Source organism: Heptranchias perlo, chromosome 10 (genome assembly GCF_035084215.1).
Source record: "Heptranchias perlo isolate sHepPer1 chromosome 10, sHepPer1.hap1, whole genome shotgun sequence".
Taxonomy (NCBI): Eukaryota; Metazoa; Chordata; class Chondrichthyes; order Hexanchiformes; family Hexanchidae; genus Heptranchias; species Heptranchias perlo.
Window position 1 is genome coordinate 35,493,729 of NC_090334.1, and position 25,736 is coordinate 35,519,464.

General features: G+C 39.6%; 1 protein-coding gene across 11 annotated transcripts in view; it reads right to left on the reverse strand.

The window, feature by feature from the left end:
- Nucleotides 1–7,566: 7,566 nt before the first annotated feature.
- The window catches only part of mipol1 (mirror-image polydactyly 1), a 288,620-nt gene continuing 270,450 nt past the window's right edge, over nucleotides 7,567–25,736 (reverse strand). For all 11 annotated transcript variants that reach the window (XM_067991462.1, XM_067991458.1, XM_067991457.1 and 8 more), the window contains one exon: nucleotides 7,567–8,309. In XM_067991462.1, the coding sequence (XP_067847563.1) occupies nucleotides 8,243–8,309 (67 nt within the window). In that variant the 3' untranslated portion in view covers nucleotides 7,567–8,242. The remainder of the gene's footprint in view (nucleotides 8,310–25,736) is intronic.

Here is a 25,736-nt window from a genome sequence, read left to right on the forward strand (position 1 = left end):
ACTCGGCTAAATAGGGCATTCTAATCGCCATCGTCACCGCCACCATCAAATAAACGATTAGTACCGTTGGGCTAGAGTCAAAAATCTGTTTTAAATAAAACTTTAACTCAAAATGGATGTAGTCAATAATATTTAAAACATGCAGAAAAACTGGTCGGTTATCTTAATTTCCAGTGACTTAACATACCTGAGTGTAAAGTTATGACTGAATATCTTCATCAAGGATTTTATCTAGACCTTGAACCAAACATTGGGATTAATGTCAATTGTAACTCTCATTCCTTTAAATTATATTTTAACGAAGGAAAGGGCATGTGTGTATTCACTTTCGTTCATCGTCTGTCGAATTTCACAGCTCTTGTAATAATAGTGTCACTGGATGAAAACGACTTTCAGATTTAGAAGTTACGGCGTGATAAAAAGAACAGTTCGAATGGAATGAAATGAAATGGAAACCATCAGCTATTTATGAGAAAAGTACAATAAAGCCGAGGTTGCATTTGCTATACGCAAATAAATCAATCGTAGTTAATTTTTGAGATACAAGGTCGAACAATGTCGGTTAATGGGCACTCAGCCCTGTATTTTTTTTCCAAGATAAGTCTTCCAGTTTTAAGGACGGAACAAAAATAACCAAGGCAGCTGTGAACGAGGACACTTGGTCATCTCCTGACATTTAGCATTCTGTTCTATCCCACAAGCTTCTTGGGTCCAGTCTTGTTCTTTTCCCCCCTTTTGTGACTTCTAATCCACCAGACTGGGGCCAAGAGCTTTTCAATGCGAACTTTGGACAGGACAAACAATGTCTCATGACCTCTGACAGGAACTGGATTTAACAATCACTACCTGGGTAAAGAATGTACGTGTTTCTCTGTAAGATGGAAATATACTGGACTGGAAGCCGAAACCAGTATTAATTAAACGAAAAAGGCCCATTTTTCATGTAATTGATCTTATTTCAGGAGACGTCCCACAGTTTACTTTTAACTACAATCATTTTCACGCCTTTCCATACAAACTTACGTAAAACCGAAAATGTAAGTTTCCGTAGATGGTGAACAGAATCGTGAACAATTTTTCCACCAGGATTTGTGTGGTTAGTTATGATTTTACTTCTCACTTCTTAGTGCGGATAACCTGGGAATAATACGTCGTTTTTGCTGTTAAGTGTGTCTTGCGCTCCTGAATTGTAAACAGTGTGACTTTCAACCTGGAAATAATTTACGACCAGAAGATCAAAACAAAGAAATATATACACAAACAAACTGCTAGTCTCAATACGATCTGAGGATTACTACCGCCTAGTTATCATTTGTAATATTTGACTTTTGGCTAAAACACTTTTAAAATTGTATACAGTGTGCTGCATTGGTTCAGTGTATCTGGTTAGCAAACGCCGCGCCCAATAAAGCATCGAAAAATTGTGATTTCGTGCTGCCCTGTTTATCATTACTGATCATACTAAATGGCAGTGTTCCAAACAAATATTAAACATTTTATGTCTATTATTATGGCTCCAGGTCTTGCTTTATTATTTGTATTTAGATTCGCTAGTTGCTTAGTTGAAATCATTATCAGAATTATCTGAAATAATTGATTTTAATGAAAATGCGCTCATTGGTTACGATGCAAAAGTCAAATATGTGTAATTGACATAAAAGCAGGACAAGTTTGTGAATATTATTGTTTTGCCATTGCTCAAGTCAACAAAAATATTGGCGAGCATTAACTGACAAAACTGTCTTATAAATAAAAATAATAATTCGACTACTCACTGTTTCTTTTCTTTGTAATACCGAGTTTCAAGTATTTTAAAATTCCATTGGACTGCATGTGTCGGGTACATGTGGATCTCAATTTTTCCAGGCTTCGGAACAAATGAATGTTTCTCATAAAGGTATGTTAATGATCGCTGTTATATCGATATTTTGCTTTCCCGGTTTATTTATATTTAGGTTGTGTTAGGTTAAATGCAACGCGCGCTGCTTCCAGTCTATTTCAGGAGAGATGCAATTATTTCAATTGTTTTATAAATAATAAACACTTAAAAGTCTTAAAACAATTAAATGTCACAATGTATTAATTGAGAAACAACAATCAAAAACGTCTCGTTTTGTCAATAACATTTTAATGTCGACCCATGCCAAAGCATCTTTTGTAACATTCCCTCACAAAGGTACATCAAAGTCAGTTTCCATGTGATCTGTTATAACGACCCTCGCTTCTTGTCTACATTCGCTTGTTATGGGCAGTTTCCCTTTCCCTCAATCTAAAGAAAAAGCAATACATCACCCTTCTTGACTCTAGAGACCTTCCCCGGTGTCTCATTAGGTGCAACAGCAGATATGAAAGAGCCAGGCCGGGCTATTATTGGTCCCTTTTTAACAGTGCCCTAACTTCACTTTCCATTTTCAGTTGGGATTGCACCCTGGACACGATTTTTTTCCCTCTGAGAATTAGCATTTAGCTCCACGCCGGTGTAGTCAGCGTGCAGAAGTAATTAGATCGAGGGGTCTGTATTAAAAGCTGACATATGTTATCAGCAGGCAGAGCACCGACGCAAAGGAGGATGAAGACTTTGGAGCTACTTGTTGCTCCCGTTATGAGGTAGTTCTCATATGCCCATCAAAAGCCCCGACTCTTTCTTGTGCCGTATGGGCAAAAATTTCGCCAACAATGCTTGAATCCTTTCATTTCAAAGCAGCTATCAGTGTGGCTGCTCGGCGAGTTTTGTGTTCTCTTTCTTCTCGTTTTAAACCCACTACAGCCAAAGACGTGTTAATACCTTTTGATAGGGATTGAATTCATTATCTCCAATAACACAATTGTGCTTGGCCAACGAAAAGAGCAAAGCAATACCCTTCAGAGCAGAAGAAAAAAAAGAGGTTGGGAGAAGTGGAGAGAAGATCTCTATCGAAATCTGCCTGGGGAGCAGCTGCTCTTTTATCAGAAGTTTTTGACAGTTTTACAAGAACATCGCAAAAATATGTGAAAGATCGATTTAACTGGCCATAGCCGTCTAGAGTAAAAAAGAAACTAGAAAACAAAATAAAACAACTGCCGAATATAGAGGAAGCAGCGATTGAGATGTCATGTAATTGTATGTATCTCTGGGACCTATTTGACAAGTTAAGTTATAAACCAGCATTAAAACCGATCAGGAGATGGGAAGATAATGGTGTCATGTTACAAATAGCGCATGTCTGAGACAATGCGATCGAATTAACACGTTGAATATTATTGAATGTAATCGCAATTAGCAGCATAAAGACAAATTTAATCTCTTCAACGTATCTTACATTTTTCCTGGATTTTTGATTCTAATGTAATCTCGGGTCAGTTGTAACTAGATGATGCTCCAAAGGTATCCGTTCAAATGGCGCACGTACCCTCCACCCTTAATAGAAATTATTTTACAATTGTCCAGATCCCTCAATGGACACTACAGATGTAGTGCCACAGCTAAGAGCACAGTCAAAGAGGGTATTCTATTTTGCACTTTGGATAACACTGGAAACGGGCACTTTTAAAGTAGGCACACTGTACGGGACTCGAAATATTGACCATACATAAGACTATATGTACAATAAATGGGTGTGATATTGCTAACGTGATTCGGACTTTTTCTGGAGTTTAGTTGGTGCAGTAGCAGGTGTTGGTTGCTGGCTGCTGCGGGAATGTATGAAACACAACAGGCGTAAAAGATTTACTGTCGTTATAGCAACCGGTTCAGCCACGCTTTCTCAGATCGCATTCATCTTTTCTGTCCTCGTAACACGTTTTTAATTAAACCGTATAAAAAGTTGTTTTGTACTCTTGTCGACATCTTTTCGGTTTCAAAATGGTTAATCAGGCTTCATCGTCTTTTGTTGGATGAGCAAGCGTGTAACATAATCTGGTGCATTTTCAACAACTGAGGCGTTATCACTTCATCTGAGCTTCCCATATAGTTATTATTCTGAAATAATTTGCTGCTAGTGTCATAATTGACAAAGAACGTTACATTTAGTCGACACGTAAATTTTAAAGAGAGAAAGATTCTCTTCCCCCCCTTTCAGCTGGCCACTTTTCTTTTGATGTTGGACTGAACAGCTGAGACAATGTATTTATTTGACAGCATAGGATTATCGACAACAGAAAACGACTTAGGCTCGAAAACATCCAGTGCGGACTCTTTGGAATTAGAGAAAGGACACCCAGGTTGTGCCATCTCCAGGGTTACGGTAGGAGGTGGATTCTACAAGATCTGCTGGTGTTCTTTATTGGAGGGGAGGGGTTCTCAGCAGCCAGCCCCAATCAGAACAAAAACTTACACCGTCACATCTAAGGGGAATCCAATAAAACCATCACCAGTGTTCACACATCATCGATTGTCACACAAACTGCACATTACAGTTATCTGGACATTGAGATTGAAATAGACAGTACTTCGGATTTACAAAGAGGGGGAAAATCAATTTCAAGTCACTGTAGCAGCAACGTAAAGCTCTCAAAAGTCAAAACTGCATAGAATGCTTTTTGAATGACCAATGTTTTTAATATATATGTACTATAATTTCTCAGATTGATTTGTAAATTATGGCAATTTCGATCAACTTTATAATTAAGATGAAAACTTTGTAGAACGAATTGATATGCAACTTACATAGCAAACATCCCCAACTTTTCAGAAACACCAATTGGAATTTAAACTACATTTCTTGAGGGAAGGGTTCAATGTTAAGAGTCCACTGAACAGGATGCGAGGTTATAGTAGTTGGGTAACTCCAGGCAAACCGTATACATGTTGCGTGTCTTCAAGTTAACATAATAGTTATATATAAATGATAATACACGACATGATGTTCTTACAAATGCAGTCACATGGCAGATATGCAAAAAATAAATCCAGACACTTCCAAATCTGCTTGATCAATAACTTTCCGCGGTTTCCTTCCTTATCGCGGTTCCCACTTTCGAATAACAATCAGAAATGTGAGGCAATTTGGAAAAAAATATTTTAGCAAAACTCGGAGAGGGATTTTTTAGATATTTACACAGGTCGGGACCTGGAAATTATTTATTTGGCTCATCTACAGAATGGATTGGATAACCGTCCAGACACCTATTAAAAGTGTAGTTCAGCACCCTCAACAGGGTTCGGGGTTATGGCAGTCAAACATGGGCTATTTGACAAATGTTCACTCTACACTTAGATGAAAAAAATAAAGCTGCTTCTGTAGGAGAGAATTCTGAATTTCTCCAAGTTTATTACCATCTCAGAAACGTTGAAGAGATCATGAATACCCCGGAAGATCCCAGACAGGAACTTTCAGACAAGAGCTGGTTGTCACTACTTGCTCGAAGGAAATCCGGTGTAAACACCAGTTTATAATATTTCTTCAGCAATTCCCCTTAAAATTGCCATCAAAAGTGATTACAATCTTATCAATAGGTTTTCGGGATTGAGTTAAATTGTTTTTTTTTACTTTATTCGATCCAACATCACAAATCACTTCTATCCGTGGACTAAAGGAACCGAAATCTGGTTATGGCATTTTTACATACTCAGCTATCTTCACAGGAAGACTGTGACATTTACGAATTTTCATGGAAGGTATGATTCCCGTTTTAACAACCCATTCTTCCATAATATATATATGTGGTTATATATATTCTACACATATATATGGCGTCCATGTTCGTCTTTTAGAATTATTTTTTTCCTGTCATATTCTGTGCCCTCAATATTACCTCCCCTCCCCCTCGCCGTACACATCATTCAACAGTTTCAGGAATCCCCCCCCCCCCCAATTTTATCTCGCACATCTAGATACAATTATTTCCCCCTGTTTCAGTCGTATTCACTGTGTTTCTACTTATGGAACTGTCTCAAAACGACTTTTCATCGTTACCTCTCTTACACCACCCCCCCCCCTCCCATTCAAAAGACTTTTAAAAATCTAACTCTTGGACCTTGCTGTTAGTCTCCGCTTTACTTCCCCGTCTTGCTTCCCTTCCTCCTCTCCCCCCCCCCCCCCCCACCCCGTAAAGCGCCCTGAGATGATTTGTGTTAGGGGCGGCTATGTAAATACAAGTGGTTGTTGTATTCAGGTAAACATATTTGTCCAAAGATATTAATACTTGTACATTAAAGTTTTTATTAGCTCTCACAAATATTACTGTTTTTTGCTATATCGTCCACCGAAAGATTTTTAAAAATCGTGCTCAGAAATATACTGCAAGAAAAAAGGACAATTACCGAGATGTTCCTTCCTACCCCCTCCCCGTCTCTAAATATTTCTGGTGTTGGAGATTTTAATCACATTTATAAACAGATTACATCCAAATTGAAAATTGCATCGAACGAAAATTTTTGCTTCTGATTGATGACATAAAATGTAACGTAATTCCCAAATAACCCAGACAATTTTAAATTAGGAAACCATATTTCACCTTTGAGTTGACACGAAACCAAGCTATTCGACTTCCATGCACTGCCCCGTCTTTTATACGTTAGATTGATATTTTCTTAAACGCGCCATCATCAAAGATTCAGTTACCGACTGAATAACATTTCCTAAACATACGTTAATGCTGAATCATATATTCGACAGGGCATCCATATGACATTATTTTGAGCGTGGGATTATTTAAGCAAAAAAATCCTCTGTCCGTGTTTAATACAGATGGCTGGTTCCTTAATCACGTTTGCATCTATTGGAACATAACTAATGCACTGTAAACCAAAAATCAAAGTTAAAATCTTTCAGATAACAAATTACCGCGTGATAATAACCAAACCCATGGAAATGTGAATGTTAAATTAGTCCCCTTCCCATCTCCAGCTGAGTCAGTAAATCTCTATATACAGGGTCGTTCCATATTTTTTGCCTATACCAGTCCCTTTTCAATTAGAGTCGTAGTATCGAAGCTGCACAGGATTCGTATTAAACACAACTGCACCTCTGCACTTTTTAACATTTCACATTTGATATTTCTCTTTTTTGCTTTCTTTGTAATCTTTTATTAGCATTGTAATTCGATGGGCTGACAATTTAAAAAGTTCGTGTCTTCACATAATCAGAATACATACAGTGCAGCCCAATTCGTAGATGGTACAAATACAAATTTGAATATACCGCATGCATCTGAATGTGCTAGCACACGTTAATTATACTTCGGTTTTAGCCGTTGAAATCGCATCGTTTTTATTACACGTTGTACTAAAACTGTCACACATTTTAGGAATAGGAGATTTTTACATGCACGGTTAATCGGCTATTTGGCACCAAATTGAACATTAAAAGATTTCGATATTGCTACAACGGCGCCAATAATCAAAACTAGCTTCGCAACCAAACTGATATGAGCAGCTCCTATTCTCTGCTGTCTTTTTTTGAGGAGTTGTTAAGTCACTTCGAAATACATTCACTACAGAATCTATCATATAACTTTTCCTAAGTGAATTTATTTCTTGATGTGAGTTAAATAAGAGATCATTTAAAACACAGATAGAAGACTGAACTGGTGTTGAAAAGCTCACAATTCAACCCCATTCCCCAAAAAGTCAAAATGTACTCAACATTAGCAAATTTACACAGCTCTTTATTTCATTACTAGAGTGCATTAGAGATAAATTCTGAACAAATTAAAAATGTGAAGGCCAGGACAAAGAACTAACACTGTAGTTCTGAATAATGCTACTGGTACATTTTACTAAATTACCAAAAAGATAAATATTAGGAAAAATGTCACAAGTATTAAAGTACATCAAGTTAAAACAGGGTTAAGCATCAAGGAACTACAAACATCCACTCAAACGGCAATGCCCTCTTTTAGGTGCAAAAGTGTAAAAATATAATTAATGTCCTATAGAAGAGGTATTTTCTAGCTGGTAAGCAAGTGAACGATGTTATGAATTTTCAGTGGATTAGGCATTTCTGGTAAGAAGGTAACCATTCTAAATTATAATTCAATATGCATCAAAAATATGAAACTATTTATAGACACGCATCTTACAAATTCCTGGTAAAATCAGTGCATCTGAAAGCGTCTCGTGCGTGTCTACAAGTTTTGTCAATACAGAATACCCTCAAGTCTTCAGACTTAAAAAAATTAGATTTTGATATTTTTTGGAAAGTTATTTCAATGTGCCGCTTACAATAACTGTTTGCTAAGACCAGGCTTTTTTATTTGTATAGTGAAGAACAGAATGGCCTGGTCGCCAGATGTGACTACACCTCCAGACTTTGCTACTCAATCAGGTCACCGTCCTGATGTTCCCGGTTCCAACCTTCTTCCTCAGGACGTCCACCAGCCGTTCCAACCTGCAGGAAGAAAAGAGGAGCTAGTATTAGGAATTCATAGGCTGAAAGAGGCAGTGTTTGCACTGTAGAGAGGCTTGCCTGGTGGTCATTAGAAAACAAAGATGTACTGTGCAACACAGACACTGGTACAGGATGCAGACTCATCTCTAGATTTTGTTTTCAGAATCTTTATCATTCTTGAACAGGAGGTGAACTCGTAACTTCCCCTGTCTGTTAGAATACCCATGGTACATTTTCTATAGTATGATTTCTTTTACTTGATTTGTAAAAGCTTATCCATCTTCAAAACCATATACATAAATAAAACAGTCGGCAAACTTCATCAAAATTTTAGATTTTAATGTTGAGTTGCTGGATCCTCAATTATTTCTTTAAAAATAAATTCAGATTTTATTACAAATCATTACAAATTTTCTAGGCAACAGTCACTATAAGGCAGACTGATGTGATGGCACTTAAATAATTGAAGTCTGTTTGGAACAACTTAATAGTATGGTTCATTTCTGAGATACTGAACATGTGTACAGTTAAATATTTTTATTTACATCATGCACCACATGCCTGTACTTAATGCTATTGCCAAATTGTGGCAGATACTGCAATGCCAGCTGCATGCCTAAAGCTATCACAGTCTACACACTACAGCATCTTATAGAGATGCCTTGACCTCCATGTTCATTTACAGTTTGCCTAAAACTCTTAGGTGGAAGATGGAAGTTTGTACTATACTACACATCTATATTGATTTATCAGTAACACTTGTGCATTCGGACTGCACCAAAAGGCCATCTCTAGTACCATTAACATAACATCTTGTTGTTGAATACTTTCAACAAGTTAGTCACAAAGCTGACCAATGCAAGATTAATGATGCAATATGACTACTTCATGAATAGCAAAGGCTAATATTTAATGAGATAAGTAACAGGAAAAAAAATGAGGCACCTAATTTTCCAGGATTTTCACAACATAAAATTGAAACTATACTTTTTGCAAATAATTTCTACATTATTTCTTTCTGACTTTGGTCAACAAACAGGAGAAAGTTCTACATTTTTAATGAAAAAAAAAATTACAATTCCTCCAGATTCAGCTTTTGGGGAGATCATCTGTAGCTTTAAAGTTCACATTAGAATTCATGAAAAGAGCTCTGTTCTCATTGCCAAGTTTGTCTCTTCCAGCAATTTTACATTCTCCTCAGCTTCCAACAATGAAGCAACTTTCTGCACCAATGTGTTAAATTCCCTGCTCCTTATGGTTTCTTTTGCTAGCTACATCACATAAGGAGTACTTGGTTCCAGCCACATTTTTCTCACAGCCGTGTTAGAAAGAGTGTCAGAACTTCCTCGAACAACCCACATAATCTCTCATGGGTTTCAAGGCTGAAGGGTCAGTTCACATTGAGGTGTAATTATTTCATATTCATTTGTATTCTCAAGCTGCATTGCTTAGTCTCATTGTGATGGATTAAGGCCTGCCAGTAGTTACTAATGAGTGTTTACATCCTTCACAAGGAATACACTCCAAATATTCCATTATTCTGAAATAAGATGAAACTAATGAATAAAATTAAGTTGAAATAACTAAACAGGTTTCACATTAATTATATTAGTTCCTATTTTGTTAAAAGATATCCATAGAAAGTTAACACTAATGTGAAAGAATAGACTCTTGAAATAAATTGCTTCTATTTCTTTTTTTGGCATTTTCATTTCAAACAAACTTCAAAAATCTTGAAAAATTGAAAGGGGTATAGCATTTATTCATATTCTTGTACTCTTATATCTTAAGATTTTAGTGTGAGATAGTTTTTCTTTTGGTTTAAATAGGCAAAGAATATTTCTACATCGCAGTGGTAAAATTAATACTTTCCAGCCCTCCTCATGAGAGTTTTTGCAAAAGTTGTTGTTGGATCAATAACCAAACATCATTTAGTCTCGATAGGATAAGTTGTTCATTTAATTATAAATATGTATGTATTATGCTACCCTTTCGAGTTGGAAGGGTTGTGGGTTCAAACTCCACTTTAGGAATATACTTTATAATCTGGTCTGACACTCCAGTGCAATATTGAGTGATGCTGCGTTGTCAGAGATGCTGTCCTTCAGATGAGACATTAAACTAAGACCACATCTGCTTGTTCAGGTGGAATATACCGTAACACTTATCGAAGAAGAGCAGAGTGTTCTCCCTATATCCTGAATAACATTCTTTCTTTAACCAACACCACCAAAAAAACAGATTAATTGGCCATTCCTTTCATCGCTGTTTGTGGGACCTTGATTTCTTCAAATTAGCTGCCACATTTACTTATGTAACAGCTGCTGCACTTCAAAAAGTAGTGTGAATAGATTTAACACATTTCTCAGAGAGGTGAAGTACTTTTTTTCTCCAGGGTGGTTATTTTATTCAACCAGATACCCTTTATGCAAAAGTGAGTCTTGCGCTAAGAGTTCATTCACCTCAAACACAAAGTCTGACTAACTTTTACCCCTGTAATCTAGACCGCTTACTCTTACATTGTATTGACATTTTAATGCAGTACTATAGTCTAGTGCAGTCCCTCTGATGCTGTGCTATTTATCGTTGTCAGAAGTTCTTAGCCATCCACAAAGTGGAGATTTTGTGGTGGTATAGCACTCTGCCAACATGGGCAGTTTACTGTGGACTTGACTTTTGGGAGTGGTACTGTACCAGTCAGTATAAAAGAGGGATTTGAGTACTAGGACTTGTAAATGGTGCTCTTCAGTCCACAAGGGCAAAAATGTGTAACATTCCATATTAATTTCAGGCACTCTTACTTTGCTGCTAGAGTTCCAGGAGAGCAAAACCCAAGTAGAGACCCGTGACCGCCGAGTGTCATTCTCCACTTTTTACAATCATCAAGGATCAATAGAAAAAGAGATGTTCATTTTCCATGTCTTTGACCTCCACTTTCGGGACCCATGAAAGTTGGGCCCTGGGTGCCATCAGTGGTGTGGATTTAACCTGCTTTATGTTGGAATGCCTTTGACAGCAAGAATATCAGTGTCTGCCACTGATGGCACTCTAATGAGATAAAAGTACCTTTAGTGATGTTAGTGGATCACAAATTGGTCTTATAGTTTGTATGAAATTATTTTTGTTGATTACACTTACATATCTTCTAAAATTACATCAGTAAATACAGGAATAAGATAGGACTCACCTTAGCTGGAATCTCAGATACCGTAACTCAGGGATACCCATTACCCCAGGGTCATGCGCAGCCTGCAAGTCCTGGAAATTTGTACCTTGAAGCCCTGGCTACTCAGTCCTATTTTTGCTTATATAGTTCTTAATTGAATTTTGAATTTTGTGGGGCCTGCAGATTTATAAAGGGCTGTTCTTACTGCTGTTGCGTCATTAATGGATAAATTCTAAATTAGAACACCAAGATCTGTTAGTATCAACACAAGATATTTGCAAATTAATGGGAATGTGGATTGAAAATTGATATTGGTCCTGAGGCCCCATGGTATATTATGCACCCATGTCGTCCATGAAGATAAAAAGCTTGGGTACTCCTGCACTAAATATATGATACAAATAGTCATCAAAAAGGAATTCGAACAACACAATGGATGCTATAATCTTCACACAGTTCAATATTTAAAGGCTGATTACTCCAAAAAAGATAATAACCAATTATAGTCCTTTTTTTTACAATGACCGGTGGTTCCAAATTGAAAATGTTTGATACTTGTTAAAATTTTAGTGACCTGTAATATTTTGTGTGGGTAACTACAGAAGCCAAACCGCAGTTCCTTTTTCTTTCCAAGTTTCTATCAACACTGCTTATCTCCCTATGGTTGCAGCTAATGCAGTTGTATAATTCCACAGTCAGCTTGATGGTATCCCATCCAAATGGCCATTCTGTGTGTGCGAGATTGGACAGTAAGAGTATTAGCTAGCTAATTAACCATGGAACCATCACAATCAAGTCCAGTCCTATCTTTACCTGGCATCTACATGCATATATTAACAGACGGAGTGCCTGGATAGCAACAGAAATGAGAAGTGGTTGAATTGTAAAGTAGATTGACAAGACACGAGTGCTGAGAAGACATTCACGAAGTGGCTTTTTTTGGGGTACCCAAACTGAGTGACAATCTTAGCAAACAGGGATCAAACTGCATAATTTAACCAATATTTTGAACAGGTGTGATTTTGATTTTGTTACTGTGTAATATAGGCTTCTTGTGACATGAATGAGACATCACTACTATGTAGAAGCTATTGGCTGATGTTTATATGCCAAGTAATTAAAAACAGGGTCACAATGATATGAAAATAGGAAAGCTTTAAGTGTACTACTACAGTTTGCATTCATATAGCGTCTTTAACACAATATATGTCCTAAGGTGTTTCACTGAGGAGAAATGAATGTTGAGCCGTGGTAGAAGAGTTAGGAATGCACCATTAAAGGGATAATAAGAAATAAGAAAGACTTGAATTTATATAGTGCCTTTCATGTCCTCTGGACATCACAAAGTGCTTCACAGCCAATTAATTACTTTTGAAATACCGTCACTTTTGTTTTATAGGCAAATGTTGCAGCCAATTTGCATACAGCTGTGAGATAATGACCAGTTAATCTGTATTCGATGATGATGATGATTGAGTGATAAATTTTGGCCAGGACACATGAAGAACTCCCCTGCTTGTCTTCGAATAATACCTTGGAATCTTTTAAGTCCACCAGAACAGACAGACGATGCCTCGGTTCAATGTCTCATCTGAAAGATGGTACCTCTGACAATGCAGCACTCTCAGTACTGCACTAAAGTGTCAGTTTCGATTATGTGCTTAAATCCTGGAGTAGTGCTTGAACCCATGACCTTCTGACTTAGTGGTAGCATCGAGCCAAGCTGACACAAACAGTGGGATGAGGCCATGAAGGTAGTTATAAAACAAGGACCATGAGATTGAATTCAATTCACTGGGGCAAGTGATTATGATTTGGAATGCACTGCCTGTAAGGGTGTTGGAAGAAGATTCAATAATAACTTTCAAAAGGGAATTGGATAAATATTTGAAGGGAAAACATTTACAGGGCTATGAGCAAAGAGCAAGGGAGTAGGACTAATTGGATAGCTCCACCAAAGAACCGACAGGCATGATGGGCTGAATGGCCTCCTTCTGTGCTGTATCATACTATGAAACTATTAAGTGGAGCCAACGGAGATCAGTAAGGACAGGGACGATGGACGAGCAATAATTAATGTGGAACAGGATGCAAGTAGCCGAGTTTTGGTTGTATTGGAGTTCGAGTAGGGTTAACCTCAGGAGGCTGGTGAGGAAGTTGTTGGAAAAAGCACATGTGGAGGTCACAACACATAAGAGTTTCACTGTTGCTGGGGTGAGGTAAGGACAGAGGTGAGTAATATTGAGGAGGTAGGAATAAGCAATCTGGGTGATGGGTAGGATATTGGATTTGGATTTGAAGATCAGCTGAGAGGCAAACAGAACAGATTTATCCTGAGTGAGCAGCTAAGAAGATTTGATATTAGTTGGGGCATAGGTATGAAGTTTTTGGCTGGCATCGAATAGCATGGTGGAGATTGGAGAGGCAATTGGGGTTAGTGGGAGTGGAGTTTTCTCCAGGGACAGATGGTGAGGATAGTGGGGTTGGAGGTGGGCAGGGACATGTGGATGGTGTGGGAGATGAGGAAGTGATTAGAGATGGCCATGTCAATGATGGCCATGTCAGTGTGATATGGCATCAGGGCTGGGATGAGACAAGGGTATGAGAGTTCATCAGGGACAGGAGGACAATGTTATAAAGCAGCAGAGCTGTGGTAAGGGAATAGCAGGATGGGTTGTAAGGGCCAGGTAAATAGGCTTAATCTTGAAATTAAAAAAGCCATGGAGCTTCTCACACTTGGCTTTGGAGGTGAAAATATAAAGGGTAGGAAAATGGAGTCAGAGGAGGTGTTAGTAGTTGAGAAGAATCAGGAAATGCTGTTACTCTCCAGGATAATCCTGGAGATACAGTAGGATTTGGCTGTGGAAAGGGAGATGTGGTATTGCTCGATATGGTCCAGGCAGTCCTGGAGGGTCTGGCCAGTTATATGCCAGATGCAGTTGTCTGCAGAACTCAGGCTTGAGGCTGTGAAGGTGGGAACTGCACCAAGGGAATGGCGTGGGTAGGAGACCATGAGCGACCTGGTGGAGACAAGGGCAGAACTAAGAAATCAGGTCAACAGAGGCAGTGAACGAGAGGCAATTGGGGTTAGTGGGAGTGGAGTTTTCTCCAGGGACAGATGGTGAGGATAGTGGGGTTGGAGGTGGGCAGGGACATGTGGATGGTGTGGGAGATGAGGAAGTGATTAGAGATGGCCATGTCAATGATCGAAGTGTAAAAATGAAACAAAATATAAACTTTTTATATTAACTGTTTCTAATTCTAACAAGGATCTTGGGTTAAGTTTTGGTTTTAAGAAAACAAAAAACAGAAAATCATTCAATTTTCCTGAACATGCACACATTAAAATTTTGTTCTTTGCTCTGGCCATGGCCATCTTATAATGATCCTGTTGCCAGGATACTTGTCACCATAACTGAAGTCAATCCTCTGCAGCAAAACTGAACAATTTTGTAAAGTCTTTGAGCACAATACTATTGCTTTATCTAAAAGCTGTAGAAACCTTTCTCTGTCTTCCCAGCACCCATGCCTATCCACCCCACCTACTAATTCAACCAGCAAACAGATCAAGCAGCTGAGTTTGTAGAAAGTCTGTTTGCTCTGTGCTAAGAACCCTTATGTGACCCTTTATAGATTCAACTAGCATCACTGGGAGAACTGCAGAGGGTATGCTTAATCATCAGTAATGCTCCAAATTCTAAGCATATTTTATTGTAGTTTATTCCCTGACTGTAGATTGACTTCAAATATATATATTACACAGAGACATATGTATACATACATATACACAAATAAAAAAAATACATATGTATGACATTGAAGCAAAGGCACACTATTGCTGCAAAACTCCCTAGATACCGCTGAAAGATTACAGCACTGGTCTTCCTTGCTCTAAGCTGCAGACGTGATTATGAATAGGAATTTTCAGACTTCATGCCACTTATGCCAATAGCACTCATGTACATCACCTAATGGACTGTGGATAATCAATACTGAAGACTAATACCTAACCCTTTCGTCAGTTCCCTGATTCACTGTAAATACTTCCAAAATACTTGTTTTGGAGTGCAGATTGTTGAACTACACATAAATGAGCAAAGCTTAACTTGTAGCAACAACAAAGAGAAAAAAACATTTGTCAACCATCACAAATTTTCACAATTTAAAAAGTTTACCGAACAGTTCCTTAATTTACTACAAACTTTGACAAGTATTATTTGTAGTACTTTGTGAATGAACAAAATGGTTACTTTACCATCCAATCAGTACTTCATTTATTATTATCCTGGTGAACAGATCAAAGTGCACTAACTTAATTGAGATTGGTATTATATCTCACAACCTATGCAGACCGTCAGAACAATTTATTGTTAGACAGTAAGAATGTGTTGCAAATTATACATGTTCTTAAGTAGGTTTTAAAAAAATATATATACTTTTTTCCCCAAAGGCACACTCTGTTTCAAAATTTTAGTTGTCAAAAAACAATTATTTCAAATAACCTTGTGCAGCTTTTATGTTACATCTTGAGGCTGGTGTTATGCTGGTATTTAAAGTATGCTTGTGCCAAAAGAGCAGTTTAAAACTGCTAGTATAGGCTGGTATTGGCACAAAATTGCTGTGAAATATTTCTTTTCATCTTGTGTTGATAATAGTTATACTGCTGCTGGTGTGAAGCTTATAACTTAAAAGAAAGTTTCTTTAAAACTTGGACAGTACAGTTGGTAGACTAACAATGAACGTAAGCAGACCATTTTGACTGTAAGAGGAAGTTAGAGTTCTAACAAAATAAAAGTGGCAATAAATAAAATAGTTGAAACATGAAATGAGTATTTCCAAGAATTTTTGCTAGAGGGGATAATACCAACTTGCTATTCAATTTTTATAGTACAAACAGCATTCCACGGAATTTTGAAGTCAGCATGGCAGAGGTGCTTGGTAAGTTAAGGGGACTTAGAAATAAGAAATTTTGTAGGCCAGACAGTATGAACTGGATTTTCCTCTGAATTACTGCCCATTTTGGGGCAGATTTGGGGTAATAAATGGAGTAAAATGGTGAAAAATTTGCACCTGAATTATCCTCCAAAAAAGAGCCAGTCCTCTTTAAGGTCTGACAGGAGCCCGAACTGCCAGAAGTCAGAAGGTTGTGGGTTCAAGCCTCCATTCCAGGACTTGAGAACATCATTTAGGCTAACAGTTAAGTGTAGTATTAAGGGAGCATTGCATTAGTAGAGGTGTCATCTTTCGGATGAGATGTTAAACTAAGGCACCATCTGCCTGCTCAGGTTGACTTAAAAAAGCAGAGGAGTTATCACTGGGTCCTAGCTAACATTTATCCTTTAACCAGCACCACTGAAACAATTAACTGGTCATTTATCTCGTTGCTGTTTGTGTGACCTTGTTGGACAAAATTGGCTGCTGTGTTTGTCCATACTTTAAAAGTAGTTCAGTGTTTATAAAGTGCTTTGAGACATCCTGAGGAAGTGAAAGGCGCTAGATAAATGCAAGGTGGTTCCCACACCTGTTGAGGAAGAGAATAGTATGTCTTTTCTCATTAGGCGTACCAGCCTCCAAATATGCCTGACCTTCTGTGAGACTGAGTTCATCGTACAGTGCAGAAAGAGGCCATTCGGCCCATCGTGCCTGTGCCGGCTCTTTGAAAGAGCTATCTATTTAGTTCCATTTGCTTTTTCCCCATAGCCCTGCAAATTTTTCCTTTTCAAGTATTTATCCAATTCCCTTTTGAAAGTTACTATTGAATCTGCTTCCACCACCCTTTCAGGCAGTGCATTCCAGATCATAACAAATCGCGTCGTAAAAAAAATTCTCCTCATCTCCCCTCTGGTTCTTTTGCCAATTACCTTAAATCTGTGTCCTCTGGTTACCGACCCTTCTGCCAGTGGAAATAGTTTCTTCCTATGTACTCTATCAAAACCGCTCAAAGTTTTGAACCCCTCTACTAAATCTCCCCTTAATATTCTCTGCTCTAAAGAGAACAATCCCAGCTTCTCTAATCTCTCCACATAACTGAAGTCCCTCATCCCTGGTACCATTCTAGTAAATCTACGCTGCACCCTCTTCGAGGCCTTGACATCCTTCCTAAAATGTGGTGCCCAGAATTGGACACAATACTCCAGCTGTGGCCTAACCATTGACTTACAAAGGTTTAGCATAACTTCCTTGCTTTTGTACTCTATGCCTCTATTTATAAAGCCAAGGATCATGTATGCTTTTTTTAACATGAGAGTTGACCAGGACACCAGGAGAACTCCGTTGCTTTTCTGCAAATAGTACTATGGGATATTTTACATCCATCTAAGACATGAAAATTAACGACATAGTAGTGTATTCCATATAACTTGCAGAAACAGCTAGCAGTAGCTGACCTGAATCTCGTGTGTGCTGTGACTAGTAAGAAAGAATCAGATAAATAGCATAACAGACAAACATGCTTTATTTTGTTACATCACTCCCCTGCCTTTTGAAAAGGTCTATCAGGGTTTCCCAGCATAGGGAGTCCCTCCCCTGGCCCCCACACACCACTGGTATTGTAAGGGATGGGTGGAGTCTCTGCCTCTTATGAAGCTGAGTGAGAGCTCCGATGTAAGGCCTGTTTTCTGGCCCTTGTGCCAGACACCCTCTGGAGTTATGGCAGGAGTATGCTAGAAGGGCAGCGGAATTTTGGCCCCTTCATTTACAGTAATTGCAGCTTTACTATTCACTTTGAAATGCCAAAGCAACAAACACACTTCTTCTGCACTAACCCTCAACATAAACTTGACCCTTGAAACTCGGTCGCTTACTGCTCTTGCGGCCAATGCTATAACAAACACTCTGAATAGCTTTATATTCCTGAAGGCTTCAGACTGGCTCGTATAGCATTCAAATTCCTTTGAAAATATATTGAATCAAACAACATATAAAACACAATTTCTCTCAAATATATTAGATTATATATCAAGTTGCCAATTACATAGGATGTTTGAACTGAATAGAATGGCTTGATTCATTGATCGATGGCAAATACTTTGAATGAGCGAGACAGGTTCCCATCCAAGGTCTTCCAGAACTATGCATTGCCCTGAGACATGAAAATTAGCCACACAGTTTGCAGAAACAGCTGGCAGTAACTGATCTGAATCTTGTGTGTGCGGTGACCAGTAAGAAATAATCAGATAAATAATATAACATAGAGAAACATTCTTTATTTTGTAACATCATTCCCCTGTCTTTTGAAATGGTCTCTCACCTGCAAGTACAAGCTGAACACAGCACTCTGAATGTGGTCAGGCTAGTACATTGGAATAGCATAACCTATGTTCACTTGTTGGGGTAAACTTTCCTCTTTTTTACTTAGGCATTAAATATTGTCTGGGCAGAGAGCATAGAGGAAAATTGAGCAAAGAGGATCGCATGCCTGTAATCGAGCTTGTCTGATTTTCCTCCATGCACTTCACCCAGGCAATTATTTAATAGCCAAGCACAAAAGGGAAAAAATCTACCTGTATTCCACTATTTATCATAATATTCTATTAGAATTCAGTCAAGCTATCACTTATGTTGAAAGCACAAATCATGCAAGGTGTAAAATGTCAGAAAGCCAGGTGTCGAAGGATAGAATACTAGAGCCTAGTCTTCAGTTGCTTCCAAGCCTTTATTCTCAGATCCCCCTTACACATCATGCACCCCCTAGATAAGCACCCTCCTATAAATGGACACAAGAGTCCCCAATTGATACCCACCACCTGGGGCTACTGCCAATTAAAATGGCTTGTTTGCTCAATGGAGGAGTCTACTGGAAATTCAAATACGCAGTGGTATGGATATAAAACACTTATGCACATTGTATCTAGCATCTAACAAAGCAAAATACATTCGCAGGCCTAGATTTCCAGTCTAGGGTATGTTATCTCTGAGGCCTCATCTGCATGTCGCCAGTCAGCCGCCGGTCCTAAATGGATGGAAAGCGGCAGCTGGCCGGTGGTCAGGAGTTGAGGTACGGGTGGCCAGAGGCATCCAACCAACACCAAAGGAAGGTTTGCTGGCAAGTAGCTAAGTCACGGGGAGGGGGTTTCAGGATGCTTCAGTTGTACCGAGCCTTGATCAGATCTCATCTACAGTACTGCATTCAATTTTGGGCACCACACCTTAGGAAGGATATACTGGCCTTGGAGGGCATGCAGTGCAGATTCATTTGAATAAAACCAGGGCTTAAAGGGTTAAATTATGAAAACAGATTGCATAAACTTGGCTTGTATTCCCTTTAGTTTAGAAGGTTGAGGGGTGATCTAATTGAGATATTTAAAATGATAGTGATTTTATAAGGTAGATTGAAAAATTATTTCCTCTGGTGGGGGAATCCAGAACGAGGGGTACAATCTTAAAATTAGAGATAGACCATTTAGGAGTGTAATCAGGAAGCACTTTTTCATGCAACAGGAGTGGAAAGCTGGAACTCATCTGCCAAAAGGCTGTGGATGCTGGGTCAACTGAAATCGATAATTTTTTGTTAGGTAAGGGTACGAAGGGAAATACTTCAAAGGCAGGTAAATGGAGTTGAGGGGTGGATCAGCCACGATCAGATTGAATGGCGGAACAGGCTCGAGCATCTGAATGGCCTGCTCTGTTCCTTTGTTATCACCTTGCTAAATTGGAGGAATGACTTTAAAGCTTCTGCATGCAAGCAATTCCTGTTAGGGAGATGGAAACATATATTGTAAGTTACAGAGTTAGTGAGCCCTTTAGCCACTGTGGAGTTTGAAGGGTTATTTGTGCAAGTATTAATTTGAGAGGGTGAAGAGGGTGTTAGTGCCCATGGTACCCAAGGAACAAACGGGAGAGTGGACAGTGTGTGTTTCCTTGTCTACCCTCATCAGGTCATTGAACCTTTTCTGGCACTGGTCTGCAATTCTAGTGGTGAAGGAGGTGGCACTACCACCTCCTTCCACATGGTCACGAGGCGCTTTTCTGAAGTTTCCTCTTTATCACTTGGGTGTTAAAAACACAGAAGCACTGACTGCTGCCCTGGTGACAGAAGGGGACAGATTAGGCAGTACCCTTTGTGCAGGCTCTCAGACGGTGGGGGATGGCATGCAGGTCGATGTATCTCGGGGGTTTCAGGATCTGATAGTTGCCATTAGACTATACAGCCAGCATGCAGGGCAATGGCTGGAGTAGACCTGTATGCGGTTGCTGTTTTAGAACAGCAGTGCATGACAGGCTTCTGGTTTTCTCCCTCAGACCATCATACAAATGGCATGTAGGAGACGTCACCAACCTGTCCAGGCATAAGCTCCAGAGATGCAGCCAGATGTGGCGCCCTCCCAGGACGAACCGACCGTAAGATGAGGGCTACCTCAGTCCCATGAGCTTTTTGTACCACAGCAACTTGGATGACTCGGGAGATTGAGGCCCTAGTCAAAAAGAAGAAGGAGGCATATGACATGCATAGACAGCTGGGATCAAGTGGATCCCTTGAAGAATATAGAGATTGCCGGAGTAGAGTTAAGAGAGAAATCAGGAGGGCAAAAAAGGGACATGAGATTGCTTTGGCAGATAAGGCAAAGGAGAATCCAAAGAGCTTCTACAAGTACATAAAGGGCAAAAAGAGTAACTAGGGAGAGAGTAGGGCCTCTTAAGGATCAACAAGGTCATCTATGTGCAGAACCACAAGAGATGGGTGAGTTCCTGAATGAATATTTCACATCGGTATTTACGGTTGAGAAAGGCATGGATGTTAGGGAACTTGGGGAAATAAATAGTGATGTTTTGAGGAGTGTACATATTACAGAGAGGGAGGTGCTGGAAGTCTTAAGCCGCATTAAGGTAGATAAATCTCCGGGACCTGATGAAATGTATCCCAGGACGTTATGGGAGGTTAGGGAGGAAATTGCGGGTTCCCTAGCAGAGATATTTGAATCATTGGCAGCTGCAGGTGAGGTGCCTGAAGATTGGAGGGTAGCAAATGCTGTGCCTTTGTTTAAGAAGGGCAGCAGGGAAAAGCCTGGGAACTACAGACCGGTGAGCCTGACATCTGTAGTGGGTAAGTTGTTAGAGGGTATTCTGAGAGACAGGATCTACAGGCATTTGGAGAGGCAGGGACTGATTAGGAACAGTCAGCATGGTTTTGTGAGAGGAAAATCATGTCTCACGAATTTGATTGAGTTTTTTGAAGGGGTAACCAAGAAGATAGATGAGGGCTGTACAGTAGACGTGGTCTACATGGACTTTAGCAAAGCCTCTGACAAGGTACCGCATGGTAGGTTGTTACATAAGGTTAAATCTCACGGGATCCAAGGTGAGGTAGCCAATTGGATACAAAATTGGATTGACGACAGAAGACAGAGGGTGGTTGTTGAGGGTTGTTTTTCAAACTGGAGGCCTGTGACCAGCGGTGTGCCTCAGGGATCGGTGCTGGGTCTGCTGTTATTTGTTATTTATATTAATGATTTGGATGAGAATTTAGGAGGCATGGTTAGTAAGTTTGCAGATGACACCAAGATTGGTGGCATTGTGGACAGTGAAGAAGGTTATCTAGGATTGCAACGGGATCTTGATAAATTGGGCCAGTGGGCCGATGAATGGCAGATGGAGTTTAATTTAGATAAATGTGAGGTGATGCATTTTGGTAGATCGAATCGGACCAGGACCTACTCCGTCAATGGTAGGGTGTTGGGGAGAGTTATAGAACAAAGAGATCTAGGAGTACAGGTTCATAGCTCCTTGAAAGTGGAGTCACAGGTGGATAGGGTGGTGAAGAAGGCATTCAGCATGCTTGGTTTCATTGGTCAGAACATTGAATACAGGAGTTGGGATGTCTTGTTGAAGTTGTACAAGACATTAGTAAGGCCACACTTGGAATACTGTGTACAGTTCTGGTCACCCTATTATAGAAAGGATATTATTAAACTAGAAAGAGTGAAGAAAAGATTTACTAGGATGCTACCGGGACTTGATGGTTTGACTTATAGGGAGAGGTTAGACAGACTGGGACTTTTTTCCCTGGAGAGTAGGAGGTTAAAGGGTGATCTTATAGAAGTCTATAAAATAATGAGGGGCATAGATAAGGTAGATAGTCAAAATCTTTTCCCAAAGGTAGGGGAGTCTATAACAAGGGGACATAGATTTAAGGTGAGAGGGGAGAGATCCAAAAGGGTCCAGAGGGGCAATTTTTTCACTCAAAGGGTGGTGAGTGTCTGGAACGAGCTGCCAGAGGCAGTAGTAGAGGCGGGTACAATTTTGTCTTTTAAAAAGCATTTGGACAGTTACATGGGTAAGATGGGTATAGAGGGATATGGGCCAAGTCCTAGGAGGAGTGTTTGCTAGTGCTGTTGGGGAGGGTTTAAACTAAAGTGGCAGGGGGTTGGGAACCTGAGCAGGGAGAGAGAGGAAAGCGTAACAGGAAGGGACAGAAGGTATGGAGTAATAGGTAAAGTGTTAAAAAAGGAAAAAGCAGGAACTAAGCGTCACAAAACAGATTTGAAAGTTCTTTATCTGAATGCACGTAGCATTCGTAATAAAATGGACGAGTTAACGGCACAAATAACTACGTATGGGTATGATCTTGTGGCCATTACAGAAACATGGCTGCAGGGTGACAACGACTGGGAATTAAATATGCCAGGGTATTTAACAATCAGGAAGGACAGGCAGGAAGGAAGGGGAGGTGGGGTGGCTATGTTAATAAAGGAAGGAATCACTGTAATACAGAGAAATGATATTGGGACAAAGCATCAAGATAATGAAACAGTTTGGGTGGAGATAAGGAATAATAAGGGAAAAAAAACATTAGTGGGCGTAGTATATAGGCCTCCTAATAGTTGCAACTCTGCTGGAAGAAGTATTAATCAGGAGATAGTCGGGGCATGTAATAAGGGAACAGCCATAATTATGGGGGATTTTAATTATCATATTAACTGGACAAATCAAATTGGGCAGAGCAGCCTTGAGGACGAGTTCATTGAGTGCATCAGGGATGGATTTCTTGAGCAGTATGTAACTGATCCTACAAGGGGGCAGGCAACCTTGGACCTGGTCCTGTGTAATGAGTCAGGATTAATTAATAATGTCCTAGTTAAGGATCCCCTTGGAACGAGCGACCACAACATGGTTGAATTCCATATCCAATTAGAGGGTGAGAAGGTTGATTCTCAAACAAGCGTACTGAGCTTGAATAAAGGAGACTATGATGGTATGAGAGCGGAATTGATTAAAGTGGACTGGGAAAATAGATTAAAGGGTAAGACGGTACATGAGCAGTGGTGTTCATTTAGGGAGTTATTTTACAACTTTCAAAATAAATATATTCCACTGAGGAAAAAAGGGTGTAAAAGAAATGACAGCCACCCGTGGCTAAGTAAAGAAATCAAGGATAGTATCCGACTAAAAACAAGGACATATAAGGTAGCCAAACTTAGTGGGAGGATAGAAGATTGGGAATTCTTCAAAAGACAGCAAAAAGTAACTAAAGGATTGATTAAGAAAGGGAAGTTAGATTATGAAAAGAAATTAGCAAAAAATATAAAAACAGATAGCAACAGTTTCTATAGTTATATAAAAAGAAAAAGGGTGGCTAAGGCAAACATAGGTCCCTTAGAGGATGAGACCGGGAAATTAATGGTGGGAAACATGGAGATGGCAAAAATGCTGAACAAATATTTTGTTTCAGTCTTTACAGTAGAGGACACTAAGAATATCCCAACACTGGACAAACAGGGGACTCTCGTGGGGGAGGAGCTAAATACGATTAAAATCACTCAAGAGATGGTACTCAGTAAAATAATGGGACTCAAGGCGGATAAATCCCCTGGACCTGATGGCTTCCATCCTAGGGTCTTGAGGGAAGTGGCAGTAGGGATTGTGGATGCTTTGGTGATAGTTTTCCAAAATTCCCTGGACTCAGGAGAGGTCCCGGCAGATTGGAAAACTGCTAATGTAACACCGTTATTTAAAAAGGGTAGTAGGCAGAAGGCTGGAAATTATAGGCCAGTTAGCTTAACATCTGTGGTGGGTAAAATTTTGGAGTCTATTATTAAGGAGACAGTAACGGAACATTTAGATAAGCATAATTTAATAGGACAAAGTCAGCATGGCTTTATGAAGGGGAAGTCATGTCTGACAAATTTGCTTGAGTTCTTCGAGGATATAACGTATAGGGTGGATAAAGGGGAACCAGTGGACGTAGTGTATTTAGACTTCCAGAAGGCATTCGACAAGGTGCCACATAAAAGATTATTACTTAAGATAAAAAATCACGGGATTGGGGGTAATATTCTGGCATGGGTGGAGGATTGGTTATCAAACAGGAAGCAGAGAGTTGGGATAAATGGTTCATTTTCGGACTGGCAACCAGTAACCAGTGGTGTTCCACAGGGGTCGGTGCTGGGTCCCCAACTCTTTACAATCTATATTAACGATTTGGAGGAGGGGACCGAGTGCAACATATCAAAATTTGCAGATGATACAAAGATGGGAGGGAAAGTAGAGAGTGAGGAGGACATAAAAAACCTGCAAGGGGATATAGACAGGCTGGGTGAGTGGGCGGAGATTTGGCAGATGCAATATAATATTGGAAAATGTGAGGTTATGCACTTTGGCAGGAAAAATCAGAGAGCAAGTTATTTTCTTAATGGCGAGAGACTGGAAAGTACTGCAGTACAAAGGGATCTGGGGGTCCTAGTGCAAGAAAATCAAAAAGTTGGTATGCAGGTGCAGCAGGTGATCAAGAAAGCCAACGGAATGTTGGCTTTTATTGCTAGGGGGATAGAATATAAAAACAGGGAGGTATTGCTGCAGTTATATAAGGTATTGGTGAGACCGCACCTGGAATACTGCATACAGTTTTGGTCTCCATACTTAAGAAAAGACATACTTGCTCTCGAGGCAGTACAAAGAAGGTTCACTCGGTTAATCCCGGGGATGAGGGGGCGGACATATGAGGAGAGGTTGAGTAGATTGGGACTCTACTCATTGGAGTTCAGAAGAATGAGAGGCGATCTTATTGAAACATATAAGATTGTGAAGGGTCTTGATCGGGTGGATGCAGTAAGGATGTTCCCAAAGATGGGTGAAACTAGAACTAGGGGGCATAATCTTAGAATAAGGGGCTGCTCTTTCAAAACTGAGATGAGGAGAAACTTCTTCACTCAGAGGGTGGTAGGTCTGTGGAATTTGCTGCCCCAGGAAGCTGTGGAAGCTACATCATTAGATAAATTTAAAACAGAAATAGACAGTTTCCTAGAAGTAAAGGGAATTAGGGGTTA